Consider the following 19,295-nt stretch of genomic DNA (forward strand, 5'->3'; position numbering starts at 1 on the left):
ATTTGACAGAGAGACACAGCAAGAGAGGGAACACAAGCAGGGGGGGGTGGGAGAGGGAGAAGCAGGCTTCCCGCTGCGCAGGGAGCCCGATGTGGGACTCGATCCCAGGATCCTGGGATCATGACCTGGGCTGAAGGCAGACGCTTAACGACTGAGCCACCCAGGCGCCCCGAGAAATTTTTTTTTTTTTAAGATTATTTATTTGGGAGAGAGCGTGTGTGTGCATGAGGGGGGGAGGGGCAGAGAGCATCTCAAGCCGACTATCCACGGAGCAGAGCACGACTAGGGGCTGATCCCTGGACCCCAAAATCATGACCTGCGCCAGAGTCGGACACTTCACTGACTGAGCTACCCAGGTACCCCTTTGAGAAAAAGTGCTCTGTGAAATCTGAATCCCCTACTGAAACTTTCCACATGTTCCTGTCTCCTTTAATCATATTGTAATTGTTTGCAGTTTCCCTAGTAGAGTTGAAGCAATTTTCTGGTACTGTTTATCCTCGCCCCATCTCTGTTCTCCAACCAGTCAGCATACTGCTTATCATACAAGAATTTTTACATTTGTCAAGTGAGTGAATATTTTGAACAACCAATATAGGCTAATCATTTTGGAAACCCACTGCCAAATAGAGATATTAAATAACTCATGTTTTGTTCCTTGTGCCAACTTAAGACATTCTCAGTGGTCACTGATGGCCAAATCAAGAAATGTTTTAATTTTTTAAAATATTTTATTTATTTGGCAGAGAGAGAGCATAAGCAGGGGGAGCAGCAGAGGGAGAGGGAGAAACAGGCTCTCCTCTGAGCAGCGAGCTCCCTGCGGAACTTGATCCCAGGACTCGACCTGAGCCGAAGGGCAGACGCTTAACTGACTGAGACCCCCAGGCGCCCCAGGAAATGAGTTTTATAGTCCCATTTCCCTTTCCCTGACCACTATCATCTAGGATTTCCCTGTAATGTTAGGATCTGAAGGAAACATCACACACATAGATATTTCAACACCAAACTTTCTCAGAATGTTTTTGTATTAAAATGTCTGTTTGAACAGCGATCATGTATGTTATCTGCTACAGTCTGGTCATTCTGCACCTTGATCAGAAAGTGTTGAAGCAGCCACCATCTTGCCAGTCTCGGCAATCTGCTCTTTATGATTTAACAGATTAGCGGACTTTGTAAATTAAATTTTTATTAACTTTCCCTGTTTGCAGTGTTTGAAGTAGAAAATCCAAAGGGAGGGTATGTTCAAGTTAGTACTTTGCATTATTGTGGAATCAAGTTAGCCTCAAGGTTAAATGGAAAAAAAAAAGTTAAATGAGATGTGCACAATACAGAATCAGGAAGTATTCCTACCATTCAAGATGGGAATCTTTACAGTGTCAATTCCATACAACATCCATCTTAACATTTAAAAATAAAATTATTTAAAGCTGTGGTATATACACAATAGATTATTTAGATTTAAAAAGGAATGAAATTGATATATGCTGCCACATGGATGAACTCTGGAAAGATTATGCTAATGAAACAAGACAGCCCATGGGAGACTTATTCTGTTTTATTCTTACTCATCCTACCCATCCCTCTTTGCAATTAGGCAGGGCCATGTGACTTCTTCTGGCCAATGGGTTGTGAGTGACACATCCAAGGTGAATTTAATTGCTGATGCAAGACTAGTGCTCTCTTCCCTTGCTACAGTGGGGAGACCTGGTGTTAAAATGATAGAAGCACAATATAAAAGCCTGGATTACAAAATCATCAATTGGAAAATAGTTGGCTATGCAGATTGCCCAGATTCAGGAGGGGACTTTGGGTGAGGGAGAAATAAACTTTTGTTGTGTTAAACCAATGGGATGTGGAGTTATTTGTTACTGCAGCAAAAACTAGGCTGTCCTAAAACATAATGTAATGCAAACATTTTGGGTATTTCTATTTTAGTGCAGCTTTAAAAAGGTATGAATATGGCTTGGGGGTGGTCCATGAACCTCTGAAATTACCTACAAAAATCTGGGTTATATATTTTTCTGAGACTATATAACTGTCAAGATGTCCCTTCCCAAACTCTACATTGTCATTAGCAAGAGTGAAGAGAGGGCCCCAGAATTAAAACCCTCCTCTTCCCCCAACTCACAGCTTCGATAAATACTTATTAAATTATTGAAATGAAAGATGGTCTGTAACTTTCATCATAATCTCAAAGAACTTCATGACCCAAAAGCTTAAATCCAAACAGGTAGACAAAATATTTCCTAATAAATTATCCTGTCTAAATAATCCAAATATTTTGAGAAACATCTGAAAGGATGAAGATTCACCCTTGGTAAGATACTGAAATTTGAGTGAAAGTGACCTATAATAAGATATTTTGTTCTGAAATAATGAACTTCTAAAATGAGAAGGATATTTTGAATATAGCTAGGTAAGCAAATACAGTGTTGATAAAATATTATCAATAATGTGCATTTCAAAAACTCCAGGACCAATTGTGAAACAAAGAAAAATTTAACATTTATTATGCATTTTTATACAGTAACATCAAAATTATGCTCAATAAGTTACATAGCTGTTTTCTAAAAACACTGCAAAAAAAGTAAAGATAAAACAGGAATGCTATATTACCAGCACTACTCAAAATTAAAAATATAGTCCTCTTTTAAACAGATTTAAATTGATTTCTCCATGAACCAAAACATTTTAAATATCTAAAAATCATCTTTCTTAATGCACTGGATAATATATAAAGGTTCAATTTTATTGCACATAACATATTTGATTTAGGCTTATTTGATCAGGTAACATGCAAATTATGAATATGAATTTAGGAAAAGGCAGAATGTTATTTTGTACTACAAAAATTGGGTGAAAGTGATACATTTAACAGCTTAATCTTCAGAAAATTTTATTCAGCTATTGTATAAAATCACTAAAATCATCACACATACGAGCTAAGAGCTATCATATATAGTAAAATAGCTCTGTTGGAGCATTTAAAATAAGAAAACAGGAATCCACTACTCTTAGAATTGACACCAACTACCACTTGCCTTGCCACCCAAAAAGGTGGTTTTCACATCTGTTTTAAAAACACTAAATAACAAAATCTTAAATACAGACATATATTTGGTTATGACAAAAATATTCCTATAATTGACACATAATCACAATTTTATCATTTTAAATAGGAAAAACCAGAGGAAACTGGGATTAGACACCCTGTAAACCAGTTTCTAAATAGCTAGTGAAACTTCTGTTCTACTTCTTAAACTCATTTGGCCAAGCGCTATGGTAGTTGTTTCGAGAATCTGTAAACATTTCTCACTTATTTATATAGTTTCCTGAGGTCATCTGAAACTATTGTTATTATAGCAGCTTCACAATTTAGTACCCCTGCAAATATGCTTTTCAAAATGTTAATAAAAACAAAAAATTAAGTGTAGGCCCATGTGTAACTTAACATACTTTCCCTATTACAAGTCTATCTTTAGGAAATTCTTAGGTATCAAAATCAAATTTATTCCATTACCAGCAGACCCTAAAAAATATTCATAAACTGTAGGCCATAAAAAAATAGATTTCAGACTTTGCTCTTTTACCATGAAATGAAAATAAAGTATCTCTTTGTATGTTACTTCTGGAATAATGTCTAAAACATATATAGGCCTCTCCATTTTAAAACATGTTAAAAGAGTGTCAGCACAGTGCCTGACCCGTAACAGGTGTTCAAAAAATATATACTTACTGAATAAATGTTAAGCATAAAAACTAGTGCAGTACTTGAGTACAGAGGTAATGTTCTAAAGCTACATACAATGTATCACTCAATGAAAAATCAGTCCTAACTGGCACTCAAAATAAAGCTCAAAAGGTCTCTTTGGTAAATACAGCACTGGCACGTTTCCTGACATCCTATTAATGAAAAGAGGACTAGGCACTTCCCTGGATTCCTGCCCTCACCTATCTCGCCATCTCTCACTTTAGCTGTGTAAGGGATAAAGCCGAGGGGCAACAGAAAAGAATGCTCTTGTTTCTTTCCTATCCTTTTTTCTTCCTTTCCCTTTCTTTCCTTCTTTCTCTCACTCTTTTTCTTGTTTTTCTTGTTCATCTATCAATGAAACAAGAAGCAAGTGACCACTCAATGAAAAATATGCACCTCATAATGGCATCTTTTTTAGGAGAAAAATGAGGTGACTTAATATTTACATTTGGGGAAAGGACGGTAATTGCCATTACCAATATGGCTAACATGAATAAAGAGATTTAACTAATACTTTCCAAAAAAAAAATTCACTGCTCTGGTACTGAAAACTTCAATGTTAATGGATTACAAATAAACATAAAACACTGTTTAAACAGTTTAAACTACTTTTCATAGGACACAACCTGAGTTTGCAGATTAATTCATAAAGATATATTTCTCCATCATTTCACATTAAAATCAAGAAAACACTATTATTTCAAATTTCAATAACTTAAAAATAGAATTTGTGCAATGACATTTTTAAGCTCTGAGTTTTAAATATTATTACCATCTTTAACACTGATAATCACAATTCCTCTCATCCACAGATCAAAAGGCAGCACTGGTAAACTTGACAATGTCATACAACCTTAAATGTTAAGAAGGGTTAGAGGCTTGGTTAAATACTTCCACACAATATCTATAGGCCCTATTCTTATCCTTCCTTCCCAAGAGGAAAATGAACGGGAACTAGGCACTTAGCCAGTAGCTGCTCGTAGTATGATGTGTTGGCACTAATGATTAGGATGCTTGAACCATGCACGTATGTGTTTTGATTCAGTAATGTCAGACCCAAGTACCCATTATTTTTTTAAATTTTAAGCCTAAGTAATAGTAATATTTTCATGCCAAGTTTTGACAGCTTAATAATTTGTATTCTGGAAGGGGGGCTGTAAACTACCATATTTTTGCTATTATTTATTTAAAATCTGAAATGCCAACTTTACACCTCATTAAAATACAAGCTAAACCCACTTGAACTTATTAATGATGCTTGTTGATGACAAAAAAAAGTGATCTCAAACCCCAAAACCACGATTAATGTTTACTGACCTACAGAACTAGAAAATTATATTTCCCTGTCTAGTATAATAAGAATATAATTCTCTGTCGCTTACAAATATAATTTGGTAATTTATATTAAAAGTATCCAATGGTCCCATATGGATTAACAACTTCTATTTACCAATTCTGCATTTTACAATTATCAACAATTATATTTTGACCCTGGTTGATTACATGCAAATTATCCTCAACGCCACCATGAATAGGCTGCAAATAATGTTAATGATATATTTCATTATTTTTCTAGTTCTCAAAACCTCAAAGCAATAAGCTAATCAATAAATTATTTGTAGAACCCTATTACTGAAGCTACAGTGGTATCTTTTTATATGGTTGAATCACACAAAATATGATGAGGTCACTGTGTAAGTATATGTTAAACCAATGTTTCTAACACAGTGGTATAGGTACACCACTGGACAGCCCTGAGATGATTTTAAGTGGAGTGCTACATGGATGAACAATTTTTCTCTAATAGTTATAGATTTATTTTAATGTTTATTAGAAATAATATAACTAGTACATAAAATGTGGAATATGCTCAAAACAAGGCTACGTTTAAAAAGGTAAGGCTGAAAACTAAGGTTAAAAATAATTAAACAATGGCACAGGATTATGTATATATATATATAAAATCAGAAAGGTGGTATGCAACTCACATTTGGTAAACCCTGTTTTAAGAAACAATTTCATTAGCCAGCATCATTTCTGAATGCTCATGGTAATAAGCCATATTATAAGGGGGGGTTTCCTCTACTGCTGCAAATTCTGTTTTTTTTTCTAGGACAAATTTTCCTTAAAAACATGTGTTTACATTTATTTTAAGAATATAAATTTGAAAGCACTGAGTAAATTTAATTTACTTTAAAAGGATTCACCAAAATGGTAAAAATCTTCAGGGGCATTTGAGGGACATGCTATTCCTACAGAAGAGAAAAGATTACAAAGGCACATTACATATTATGGTTTTTGTTGCAGCATTTAAACAAAAGCGATCTAAATCATCATTATCACTAATTATTAACAGACAATTATAATATTCTTTCATAGAAAAGAAGGTAAGCTTGTGCACTAAGTGCTCTTGATTCTGGAACCACCTGCACGTAAGTGTCACTAACATGGACCCACTGGCCTGTCGATTCACTGTCAGGTTCTTTCAAACCTAACAAGACAAAAAGAAGTATAATTTTACAATAAGTATGTTCTTAGTCTACATTATAAATAACAACACATTCATCACAAACTATATTTATCTAATGCTAGATCTTATTGGTGTGTTTCTTCTTGTGTTAAACATCTTCCGAAATCAACTAACTCTTTCAAAGCAATATTGGCATCACTTCACTTTAAATATCTAGTGAAATATTAGATAGACTTGTAAATATTTATTTGCTCAAGGAAAAGAATCATTTTCACTGAAATAGAAAAAAAACAAAGTCAGCTTGTTCATCCATAGGCAGAGTCTGCAAATTTTCAACCCCAAATCTATTCTGAGGACCTGATAGGTCTTCAAAATCTTTTGGTGTTGTTAAGTAAAATGCCACTCCACCGCAATACACAATGACCTAGCACCCTGAAAAACAGTGTGTCACTTCACATCATCTAGAAGGGTACAGTCTTATGATATTTAAGGTTCTTTAAGATTACCTAAGTACTCTTAAAACTACTTCTCACTTAACTTTAACAAAGTGAATCCACTTGCAGTATCCATGAAACAGCTTACCTCTTCCAGAAAAGGAAGAACACAGTCATTTGTTTTTAGGAATAACAAAAACTCAGGATGCCATACCAGGTACATATGTCTTTCCAGTGATATGCTCCAATAATTTCCTGGAGGGTGTTCTCACTTTCACATAAGCCGTGTAGTGACCTCCCCTCATTGAGCCACTATGTTCCACTACGCCATAGAGACCATAGAGAACTTTATCTCCCACATTTACATTCTTTTAGACAAAGAAAAAACTGGAATTAGTAATTAGTGAAATATTATAATAGTGAAAATTAAGTCAAATATATGTGTCCTGCTTAAACTAAGAAAAAATGCATTGTTAAAACAACACTGAAATGTGTTTCCACATGTATTAGACTGGCAAAATGCAAAAGCCTGACAACCTTCTCTGTTGGCTGGGCTGTGGGGAAAAGAGTATTCACACACATTGCCTGTGGGAACACAAAGGGGTACAATCCTATGCAGAGGTATTTCATGTTATCTAGCTGAATTACACAGGTATTACTCTTGGATTTATCAATCCTATTTGTAGGATTCTATCTTACAAGTACATGAGCAAAATGTAAAAAGACATACTATTAGTTATTATTTTGGCTCTTAACTGCAGGAATATTTGTAATATCAAAAAACTGGAGACATGGAGATATAATGTACAGTACATGGGATATAGGTAATAATACTGTAACAACTTTGTATGGTGACAGCTGGTAGCTAGATATATCATGATCACTTTGTAAGGTATATAAATGTGGAATCACTATACTGTATACCTGAAAATAATATTGTATGTCAACTATACTTTGACTAAAAAGAAAATGGAATAAACCCAAAAAAATCGGTCCCCATTAAATTGGGGGCTGGTTGAATAATTATTTTAAATTATTAAAATTTAACCGACTGAGCCACCCAGGCGCCCCAAGAATAAACAATTTTTAAATGGCTTATATATAAAGGAAGGAAAGAAATAAGTGGAATGGACATGGAGAAGAAAAGCTATACTTATTTGAATTTATCTTGTTTTATACATTTGATACATGTGATTTTGGAAGTATATAAATATTTTATGTGTTTAGTAAAATTTTGAACACTTAAATTTAAAAAGCAATCCCTAAAATGACAACATAAAAACTAAACAGGTGAATAATATATTCCAGTTGGCAGTATAATCATTCCACTAAGGTCATGTCAGAAGAACCCAGAAGCCTGCTTGAAGTGGCTTTCAGTAGCCAACTATGGACCCATTTATATTCCATTCCAGTATGGAAAGTATTAAGTTCAATAAGCATATTCCATTAATATATTAGACCACGAATAAAAAGAAAAGTGTAGTAAGCTGAAACATATTTAATGTGTTTCAATCCATAAATTAATAATCATAAATTAATTGATCATAGTTTAAGGATGCCACTGAATTAACTCATTATTCTGAACTGGTTTAGAAGAGGAGTAGGTAAAGAATCAAACATTTATCTAGCCTTTTCTATAAAAACTGTATTATAAGATAACGAAATAGATAAAGGAATTTCTCTCTGTATAGAAGAGCTCCAGTTGGGGCGCCTGGGTGGCCCAGTTGGTTAAGCATCTGCCTTCGGCTCAGGTCATGATCCCGGGGTCCTGGGATTGGGCCCCGCATCGGGCTCCCTGCTCTGCAAGGAGCCTGCTTCTCCCTCTCCCTCTACCTGCCACTCCCCCTGCTTGTGCTCTCTGTCTCTCTCAAATAAAATCTTTAAAAAAAAAAAAAAAAAAGGGAAGTGCTCCAGCTAATCAATGAAGAAGGAAAGACAAATTTAAAATATCACCATTCTGTAATTCTTAGTGAACTTCTGGATCTAGCATTTGAGCATTACTGCTTGCTAATATCACAGAAAGAAAGATAAGTGGCATTATGTGCCACCTAATAAAAAAACAAAACAAAACACGCCCTTTAAGATAGCCTTAGCAGGGGGAACAAAAGAGCATCAAACCTGTATCTGTTCAAGCCTCTTAAGAGCCAATTATCTAACCACAGGAAATAAAGATGACAGGGGACGAATCATCAAACTCTAAACAGAAACCACCAGAAAGATGAACTCAGTTTCTTAAAAAAATAAATTGCAAGGGAGAGAAAGGGAAAGGGATGGGAGAGAGGAACTATACATTAAAAGAGACTAAAAGACATTATCCAATCATAATGTGTAGCCTTTACTTGGATACTAATTCATTTTTAAAATTTCATTTGTGAGACAACTGGAAATATATACATTAGATGATATAAAGGAATTAGTGCCGAATTTTTTTTTTTTTTAGTATGAAAGTGGTATTGTGGTTATGTTCTTAAAAGGGGGAAGTGATTGTTATCTTTTATAGATGCACAGAAAAATATTTATGAACGAAATAATGCTTGATATTTGCTTCAAAATAATACGGGAAGTAGTAGGTAAGCATGTGGATATGGCAGGACTGGCCCTGTACCTAAGGTTTTAGAGCTAGGTGATGTGTGCTATATAGGTTCATTGTACTGTTCTGTCTACTTTTGTGTATGTTGGAAATTCTCCATAAAAAGTACCTTTTAAAGATGTGTTTTTATAAATTTAATACAAAACTTGTTAAATTTCATTTTGTTTACCACATTATCAAATTCTATGAATACAGAGTGTTAATAATTGACAGACAGTGCTGGTATTCTACAGCAGATAAACTGGACTCACCAAATAGTAGCTTTTAAGGTATTTTTGTTTTGATTCATCAATGTATGGAAACTATTAAGTTCAATAAGCATTCCATTACACACCACAAAACCTAGGCTGCTAACCAATAACCATGAAGAGAAAAATATGTTACCCCATAACATGTGTGGTTCCCTCAAGGAAGACAAAGTCATTGAATTCACCTACACAGTTCTCACATATAAATACAAGCAATTATAAACCAGTCTTCTTCTATATCTATTAAAGTATTATCAATTTTACAGTATCCTACTCAGCTAACAAGTACACTATTTTCAGTAGTGTACATGAAATAGCATGAAAAACAATGCACTAGTATATTGACTCACAAAAGAGAATGAACTCCATGACTGCTAAAACTATTGTCGATTAAGCACATCATTCACAATGAACAGGAGAGGGCACAAAATCTGCTTACTTCTCTCCTCAACTATCTGTTTCTAGTAGCACTGACAAGCAGCATTGATCTTCCTGACCACCATGCTAATGGTTCACACAGCTCTTCAACGGTCCCTTATTCTGTCTCCCAAAGGACAAAAGTCATATTCGGTGTGTTAAATGTTCCACGTTACGGATTTAACTTCACCAACTACAAAATTCCCTTTCAGAGAAGCTGAATGAATGAATGAATGACCTAATACTTTTAAGCATATTATTTACAAGTCAATTAAACATCTTAATAACATACTATACCTTACAAGTAGCAGAACAGAATGGTGCTAAATCAAGTATAAGTGGAAAATCTACATGTCTGTTTACTTTTCGAAGACTCAAGCCAGCCTTAAAAAGACCAAAAAATAATTTTTAATGCAACAAACAATTCATCTAAGTCATTGTTAATAAAACCAAAAGAGGAATCCTAGAAGTTAGTTTTTTTAATAGCTATAAAAACATGACTAACGAATAGTCCAAAACTGACATATAAGTTTGAGACTACTGATTAGTCTGTAAATATTTCCTTTTAAGGGCATGAATTCTTTCTGTAAGTTCCTAAATTGAGATGCAGTACCAAATATAAAATAACTGTGGCACATCATGAAATCAGCTTCTCAGATCTGACATGACCCTATCTTGCTCAGAGTAACTGCACATATACACCCTTCACTAGGCATTCTCATGTAATGAGACACAAGACATCTGCTTCTGCTGTGCACAGCCATTTCACTTCCACTGAGTTTCTACATTCTTGGCTATCACAAATCAAGAATTTAGGGGTGCCTGGGTGGCTCAGTCGTTGGGCGTCTGCCTTCAGCTCAGGTCATGATCCCAGGGTTCTGGGATCGAGCCCCCGCATCGGGCTTCCTGCTCAGTGGGAAGCCTGCTTCTCCCTCTCCCACTCCCCCTGCTTGTGTTCCCTCTCTCGCTGTCTCTCTGTAAAAAAGATAAATAAAATCTTAAAAAAAAAAAATCAAGAACTTAGTCTAATTTTTCTGTGGATATGGAGGGGGTGTATAGAGAAAAATCTCTTCCTGCCTACCTATGGCCCACCTGAAATGTTGCAGATATATAATCAAAACTCCTAATCTTTTCCTTGAGATTTCTTTCATGGGTTTTATACTTAGAAAATCTTCCCCCAGGCAACACCCTCGGGTCCCCTCCCTCCTTGGGAGTTTTGTACTATCACTTTGCTATCACTCAATAAACCTTGCTTTGCTGCCCACCAAAAAAAAAAAAAAATCTTCCTCCCAGAGGTCAGGTTAATATTCATTTAAGTTTTCTTCTAGTCTTTTGAAGATTTGTTTCATACAGTTAAAATATTTATCTGAAAATAGTAATGATATACGGTACAGAGGGAAGCTTTATATTTTTTATTTCAGCTCTTTTTCCTAAATCCTTTATCAAATCTACCTTTATCTACCCTGTGGGGTGTCTGGCTCAGGTGGAGGAGCAAGTGACTCTTGATCTAGGGGTTGATCTTGGAGTCAGGAGTTTGAGCCCACAGGATTACTTAAAAATAAATAAACTTAAAAACAAAATAATCCACCTCTTTCCCAACTGATTTGAGATTATTCCTTTATCATAACAAAAGCTTTAAATAAGACTCATGTTTTATTTATTGACAATCTTGACCATACTGTTTTAATTATACAGTTTTATTTTTAAATTGGTGTCAAAAAAACCACCCATTCTAACTTTTTCCAAAATGTTTTAGTATTTGACTTATTTACTCTTTCAGAGAAACTTTAAAATCATTACATCAAATGCAAAAACAAAAAAAAAAAAAACCCCACATAAAACAAAAAACCAGACAAGGCATTGGATTAAAACTAAGCATAGAGGAAAACCTGACACATTAAAAACATTTAGGTTCCCTCTCACTGTACAGTCCCTACCTTTGCATTTTGTAGCCCTTTTTGCATTTAGTCCAAGCCAACCATGCCCAGCCCACTTACCCCTATCACTGGGATCCTGAGAGCTCAGAAAGCTATGTGCACTTTGCTATTTCCCTGCTTCTAAGGATTCTTAATAAACTTTATTTTTCATTCTCTCTCTCCCATACAGGTGCGTACACACACACACACACACACACACACACACACACACACACACACACACACACACACACCCCCTTAGGTTCCTACCACCTAAATCATCAAATACAGTATCATGAATTAAACCATTTTATTTAGAAAAGTCTTGTAAGCTATTATGGATGAAAAAAGCAGTAAATCCTTTATGACAAATTTTTAAATTAAACAAGTTACTGTCTAATCCTTTGACAGCATTTTACAAGACGTAGGTTTCTGCAAAACATATGACAAAATTACTACAGTGCTACTAAAGGGACTTTTACCTGATGGAATCTTTTAAGATGGAGAATTAGGATAGCTGGAACAGCAGAAATGAGCAATTGCTTCCTGGCATTAGTATAAACCCCTTCTGCTTTCTTTTCTGCATAAAATATAATAATTTTTTTGTAAAATTCCATTTTATACATTATATACCACATAACAGAGTTAACATTTATAAAGAAGCATCATACCATATTTTTGAAAATGTTAAAAAAGAAATTAGACTCTGGTGACAAGGGTGCCTCTATACTACTTTCCAAAACTCCACTGAAATGAAAGGGATTTTTTTAAAAAGCACACACTTACAAGGACAAAGAATAGGGGACGTGAAACTTGCAACAAAATTTTGGGAGCTGAGAAGCAGATGGACTATAGCGACTTATGTCAATGCCCTCCAAAGACCACCAGAAACAGACCTGTAGTTGAAAAAAATGGGTCATTCCTCATTGTAGTGAAAGGAGATCACCACAGGGCATTTCAGAAGGAAGTTGTTAGAAAATAGTTGGGATGGGATTTGAATATGGCCAACAGCATATTTAACTTGGATTAATGTAAGGTGGTATTTCTTCCTTCTCCCATCTAGACATTTCTTTAATTACTATTAAACATGCCTTTATTCTGTCTTTATTCTGATACTTTGATACCTAGGGCCTTGCTGTCATTATAGGGAAGACTTCAGCCACAACTAGCAAATTCCTAGATATAATAAACAATATAAGTGTGCCTCTCATATGCAAACCAACCAATCGAAAGCCCATACTCAACCACCTCCTTTATTGGGCTCTGATACACTAGGCCACTATCTACCTGCCCTCATCACACTACGGCCAGGTACTATACACCTAGAGATAGCCCCGATGCCCCAGAGCCCACTGAAATTATTCAAAACTAGTCAATCCTAAACTTGTTGATTCTAATTCCTTCCCTGGAAACTACAACAAAGGCTCTTGTCCATGTCTTCTCCTCACTCCTTCTGCCTCCTGATCAACCCTAGTCCTTCCCCATGTGGCCCTGCATGGCATGGCTTAGTGTCCTCCCTCCTCTTCAGAACTGTATGTAACAAACTATCTTTTCAGTGACAACCATCTCCTGATCTATGGGCCTCACCACAACTGAATAATTATAAAGCCTGCGTTTTGAAACAACTAGTCGCTAAGAATCAGAGTATTCTCTCCATATCAAGGCTACAGATGTACTAGTGAAATTTCTTCTGGAAAGATTTCAGACAGCTAGTCCCCCGAAACAAGATTCTGTGGATTTGCATTTCTCAAGGCAGAGATGGGTACTTCCTGTTCAATTTACCTCATCAAAAATCGATTTAGAAGTCCAGTCACTGTCTTCAGTGCTGAGGTACAACGATGAAAAAGATACCTGCTTCCAAGCAGCTTAAGTGTAGGGACAAGGTTCTCAGTTTCCTCTATTTGGGATCTATAACCCACTAGTCATTGACTATCAAATACCCTGTGAATACTAAGAAAAACAAAAACCTAAATGTTTACCTGGGGAACCGGTTTCCTTTTGGTACCTCTGCTTCTTTTCAGCACAATTCTCACACAGAAGCTTGTTATTCCCCATTAGTAATTCCATAGATGTAAACTGGTAGAGACAGGACTGAAGTGAGCATTCTTTAGAAGTAGTTACATAGCTCTGAGAAAGTGTCTGAAAAGCATTTTGGGGGTGAGGACACAGCATATGCTTCTCCTCTGAAGAACATAAACTATTTGGAACACTTGGTGGCTTATTTTCTCTATCAAAATGTCTATCTCCAGTTACAGGGCTGCTCAGATGAAGTTCAGAAATAGCTTCAGCCACTCCCTTGTCACCAGTGCCAGGCTCCCTGGTGGGTGGGCCAGCTGCCGGCACCTGGGGAGAGGGGGCATGCGGGCACACACAGCATCCACGGCTAGACCTCAACAACACAGCCTGCTCAAAAGCACTTTCGGATTCTGAAGCCTCGCCATCCGCATCAGCACTACTTTCAGAACGGCCGGCCTCTTTCTCACTGCCATCGGTGGGGCTTTCAGTCAGAGCCGACTCAGTATTTGTGATGCTTGCAAATGCTGAAGAATCCCCGTTCATCTCAAGGTGCTCATTTTTCTGGCATATGATGACTGCTCTATCTTCTCCAGATGACAATTTTCTTACACATTTTCTGCCATGAACTAGTTGATTCTGTGTTTTCAGAGAAAGAATCTTGTGACCTTACTGAAAATAAATGCAAGTCTTATTTACATGTTCCACAATTATTAAATAAATACTTTTCCTAGACCCTCTGAAATCCATTTCCTAAATCTACCTAAACTGCAATCAATAGAAAATAGAGTAACAAATCGTTCTAATTTAAAATTAATCTTTATACAAGAAACTCACAATAGCGGTTACTTATCTGTGGAAAAAGAAGCAGGTCTTTGTAGAACAGAGCTGAGGGAGGCTTTTTAATTATAGACCTTTGTATATACTCTCTGGAGTCCTGCCACTTCAAGAGCATTATAACAGAAAAAGTTAACTCTGATAATATATCAGTTTGCCAAGTTAGTACAAATCATATCACATAATTGAATTTAGATCCTAAATTCAAGCACACCTTAGAAAGCAAAAACAAAAAAGGTATTTATGAGACAACTACAGAAATTTAAATAATGACTGGATGTTGGCACTATTAAAAAGTTATTAATATTTTCAGGTATGATGATGCACTGTGGTTATGTCTTTAAAATTAGTATTTATTTTTTATATCAGAATTATTTCAAAATAATATGAGATGGACAGGGGGAGAATGTGGGGTAGCTATAGATAAAATATGATTAGCCATGATCTGATACCTGTGAATGTGAGAAATAGGTACATGGGAGTTTATATACTACCTCTCCACTTTTTAATAAGAAAAGTTTCAAAAATATACAAAAGTTTTTTAAAACAGATGTCTCACAAATGCATATAATCTTACCTTATCTTTAGATGAAGACTGATTCTTGGTGGCTCTGGGTTCAGAAGTATTTTCTATAGTAACAGTCTCACTGTACTGATCATTATCTGTCGCCTGCAAACTTCTATATTTACTCATTCTTCCCAAAAGTACTGGTTTTGAAACCTATATGGATGCCATGTACATAACACAAAACTTCTTTAGGAAATAAATTCTGGATATCACCTACTTTTTTAAAATTTCTAACTCATTTGAAATTAGATAATTACCTTAACATTAATTCTCAAACTATAAAAACATAATGGTTTGAAATCCCTGAGAGTAAGAACTATATCATAATTTATGCATATATACACAAACCCCAGTATCAAATACACTCTATGAACTCCATTATCGTAGATAAAAAATGATTCTCAGATAATGTGATAACATGCTCAACAAATGTCTAAGTATATGAATGAATAAATTCTCTTCACAAAAGACTCATTATTAAGTTTTTTCCTGCTTACCCTTTCTTCTATTATAGGAAGTGAAATATCAATAAAGGGATCGTTCACTGAGGAGATCTTAAAAAGAAAACATATTGAGAAATTCAGTTAGAATTCTAATATAGACAATGTAGTTTTGTAAAGTCTTAAAGAAATCAAACCTCCCAGGCAACTTATTTCAAGTTTAAAAACAGCCCTGGAACAAACAGTGATTTTAATTGGGTAGAGCAGCACATATTGTTAATCAAAACAAAATATCCCAAAGCCTCAATACATGCAACCCAGTTGAATTTTATATTATTGCCAATACAACTAACTGATAATATTCAAAGTCACTTCTAAATAAACTGTGTTTAATAAAACTGATCAACTAAAGATATAAACATATTTTTGGTGAAATTGTGCCAAACATAAATCAAATAGAAATATTAAAAAAAAAAAAAAAGCCAGAGTGCTTGACTGTGTTTTGTAGCTTCTTAGGTGAGCTCTGTTTAAAAAGATTCTCTCTAGCTTGTGAGACAGAAATCAACTTCTATGTTGAAAATACTAGAAATTTAAGTAATATGATGTTGGCAAATGCCGTGCTTCCACACGACAGGCTAGAACAAGTAACATATAATCCTGACTTTATAAGATGAGAGAGAAAAGAAAGGTACTCAATACTCTGGACGGGAAAATGGACATAAAGACTCTCCAATTTATGATTAAAATCTAACAGAAGTTTACACCTATCATACTCCCATACACTTTCAGGAATATTCTTTACCAAATAATTGAAAACCTATAAAAAGGTTTGTGTTTTAAGTTGTTAAAGTACAGATGGCATTCAAAATAAAAATTATCATTACAAAGACGAGTCTACTTTAAACAAAACTTCAACAAGTTATATAAATGTAAACTTTAAATAAAATGTGGTAGATCACCCTAAGTTATTAGAATCATATTTTAGGGCAATGCATAGTTATATGACATAGTTACTCCCTTCCCAGAAGTTTCTCTTTCATTTCAATCCAAACAAGTAGCTAACACATTCCAGCACATTAAAGTAGGCTAAAAGAACTTCACGGGTTTGTTGAGAGGAAAAAACACTTTAAAAATTATAAATTATGTTTTTCCTCTGGGAGTGAAGGATATATCTAATGACTTTTAAAATCTATTACGTCGTCATCTGTCACTAATAAAAATAAATGCTGATGATTATATGTGAAAGAAAACAAAAATGATATGATTGTAATCTATTCCATGTTGAAGTGAATTCCAAAGCACCTACATTTGCACATTCTTCACACATGACTGTGCTAGTTAATTCACCAATAAAGATCCGATCTATGAAGTTCATTTTCACACCTTCTCTTCCATATGCTGTAAAAATAATACTTTTTAATGCAAAAAATATGTCAACCATCAACCTAACAATGTAACATGCTTTTTCTCTGTTGATTCAAAGGAAATCTGAATAAGACAGATGTCCAGTACATTTAATACATTTTATTGTATGATGTTATAATGTCTTTCTCCTTTACAATTCTGTAGAGAAAATTTGATTATCAACTACAGTAGCCTCCAAGAAATAATGAACAGTTCTTAAACTTGAGGCAAAATAAGTAGACCAGTAACCACTGTTCATACCATACCTCAACTGCTCCCATTAAACCCTTTAAAGCCTCTGTGCCTAACGTAGAGGTAGACAAAGGGATGAAAAAGGTTATGCTTTTAGGGCGACAGATGCCTGGACCATAACTATGGAAACAACAGAGTAGTAAAAGACAAGTAGACATAGCAGAATGTAAAGAATTAATTTGAGCAATTAGTAACATTACATACACACACACACACACACACACACGTACATACATGTGTGTATGTGTGCGTTCAGTATAAAATGGTAAAATTATTGTGTTTGGGAAATATTTATAAATCAAAGAAATTTATGCCTGTGATTTGCTTCAAAATAATCAGGAGTTAGGAGAACACAGATAAAACATAATACACCATGAGTTCAATGTAGTTTAAGAGGGGTGAGGAGTACACGAGGTTCTATCATACTATTCTCTCCATTTCAATAGATGTTTAAAACTTTCCACAGTAAATTATGACAAAAAAATATATATTAACAAACCTCACTCCTCTTTCAAACTTCTATCCTTTTTGGATCTCTAACTTCAAATTTTATACAAACATTTAAAATCATTTCAAAACATTATTTGAAGTATTAAATGTCACAGCCAACTTATAGACATATCAATAAACATCTTTTAATACAATGATAACTATTTAGCAGTTATGTAAACTAAGATGTTTCATTAAGAAAATTGTACAAGGGATTGAAAATAGAAAAGATTACACAAAACTGGAAGGAAAGAAAAACTGGGCAGTTATTCTAAACATACACTAGATGGCACTATCTCAAAACAAACAAACAAACAAACAAACCCGAGAATCCACATTTTAAAAAATCTTGAACCCTTCACATGAAACCAATGTAACATTGTGTGTCAATTATACTTTAATTAAAAAAAAAATCTTGAAGCCTTCATTGCATTATAGTTTGGGCATGTACAATCACAATGTGTATATTTGTTTATGAATTATAAACATGTAGTATGTATATATAATACCACAAATAAATAGAAGTTAGAAAGGAAAATAAATAAAATGCAAATAATATTTTAAACATTTAAAAATGATGACTTTGTACCAGCATCAGCTAATATATGAAGACAAAATATAGTTAGGACAAGGTAAATCACTTACATCATGAGCTATAAGCCCACACTTAAATACTGATAATTATAAATAATCAGCTTTGATTAGATAATCACTGGTTTTGCTTCATACTTTGGCTGATGAAGAGTCGACACTAGAAGTAAAGTAAACATGTATGTTTGATTTAGTACTCTCTCCAATAACTGGTTTCCTTGTAGGAATCTTTGGAACACTTAAGCATTTGACTAGTTAAAACGGTATAATATCCAAAAATCCACTTATCCAAACATAGGTCAACTGCAAAATGACACAATATGATGAAACGGAACTCCCAGCGAGGCTGCTGCTTTCCACAGCCTTTCAAGTCTCCCTTAGGATACTTCACATTAGGGTTATCAGTGTCAGTCTGTATATCTGATACTAGTTTTAGTTTTTAAAGTTCACATGGACGCATTCTAACATTTTCTTTCTATGACCCAGTAGGCTATCTTGGCAGCCACTGGAGTAAGTACACTCTCCTTTTAAGGCCACTACTTTACAGAATTAGTTCACATAATGCTCAGTACTTTTTCCCCTGAAAAGAAACATAATCTTCTTCTGGGAGAAAGTTTTAACAATGAATGAATCAACATACCTTTGACTTTTTTTCTAGTATCATCATCAGCAGTTTTAGTAGTCGGGTTGTTAAATGCTTTTAGAATGCTAGCTTGTATTCTCTATAAAACAAATAAGAATTTTGTAAGAATCCATATTTGAATGTATTCTTATAGGTTTAGAGTAAGTTCTCCCTCTTTTCCCTCCTCTCCCACACTCTACCACTCTGTCCCTAAAATGATGTGTCATTTTAATCAGGACAAAAAGTAACACAGAGA

At 34.7% G+C, this 19,295-nt stretch overlaps 1 protein-coding gene across 9 annotated transcripts in view; it reads right to left on the reverse strand.

Moving 5' to 3' along the window:
• Window positions 1–4,553: 4,553 nt before the first annotated feature.
• USP45 (ubiquitin specific peptidase 45) overlaps window positions 4,554–19,295 on the reverse strand; it is a 69,204-nt gene continuing 54,462 nt past the window's right edge. For 2 of the 9 annotated variants that reach the window (XM_073893696.1, XM_025862992.2), the window contains exons 10-18: window positions 19,058–19,139; window positions 16,988–17,079; window positions 15,739–15,795; window positions 15,251–15,394; window positions 13,803–14,475; window positions 12,306–12,403; window positions 10,205–10,291; window positions 6,867–7,020; window positions 4,554–6,239 (exon numbers count right to left, since the gene is read on the reverse strand). In XM_073893696.1, the coding sequence (XP_073749797.1) occupies window positions 6,109–6,239; window positions 6,867–7,020; window positions 10,205–10,291; window positions 12,306–12,403; window positions 13,803–14,475; window positions 15,251–15,394; window positions 15,739–15,795; window positions 16,988–17,079; window positions 19,058–19,139 (1,518 nt within the window). In that variant the 3' untranslated portion in view covers window positions 4,554–6,108. Of the gene's footprint in view, window positions 6,240–6,800; window positions 7,021–8,770; window positions 8,849–10,204; window positions 10,292–12,305; window positions 12,404–13,802; window positions 14,509–15,250; window positions 15,395–15,738; window positions 15,796–16,987; window positions 17,080–19,057; window positions 19,140–19,295 lie in introns of those variants that run through there. The other 7 variants (XR_012378507.1, XM_073893698.1, XM_073893697.1 and 4 more) reach the window with 7 other exon arrangements.

This window comes from Callorhinus ursinus, unplaced genomic scaffold (genome assembly GCF_003265705.2).
Source record: "Callorhinus ursinus isolate GAN/ISIS: 27379988/994484 unplaced genomic scaffold, GSC_fseal_2.0 scaffold6, whole genome shotgun sequence".
Taxonomy (NCBI): domain Eukaryota; kingdom Metazoa; phylum Chordata; class Mammalia; order Carnivora; family Otariidae; genus Callorhinus; species Callorhinus ursinus.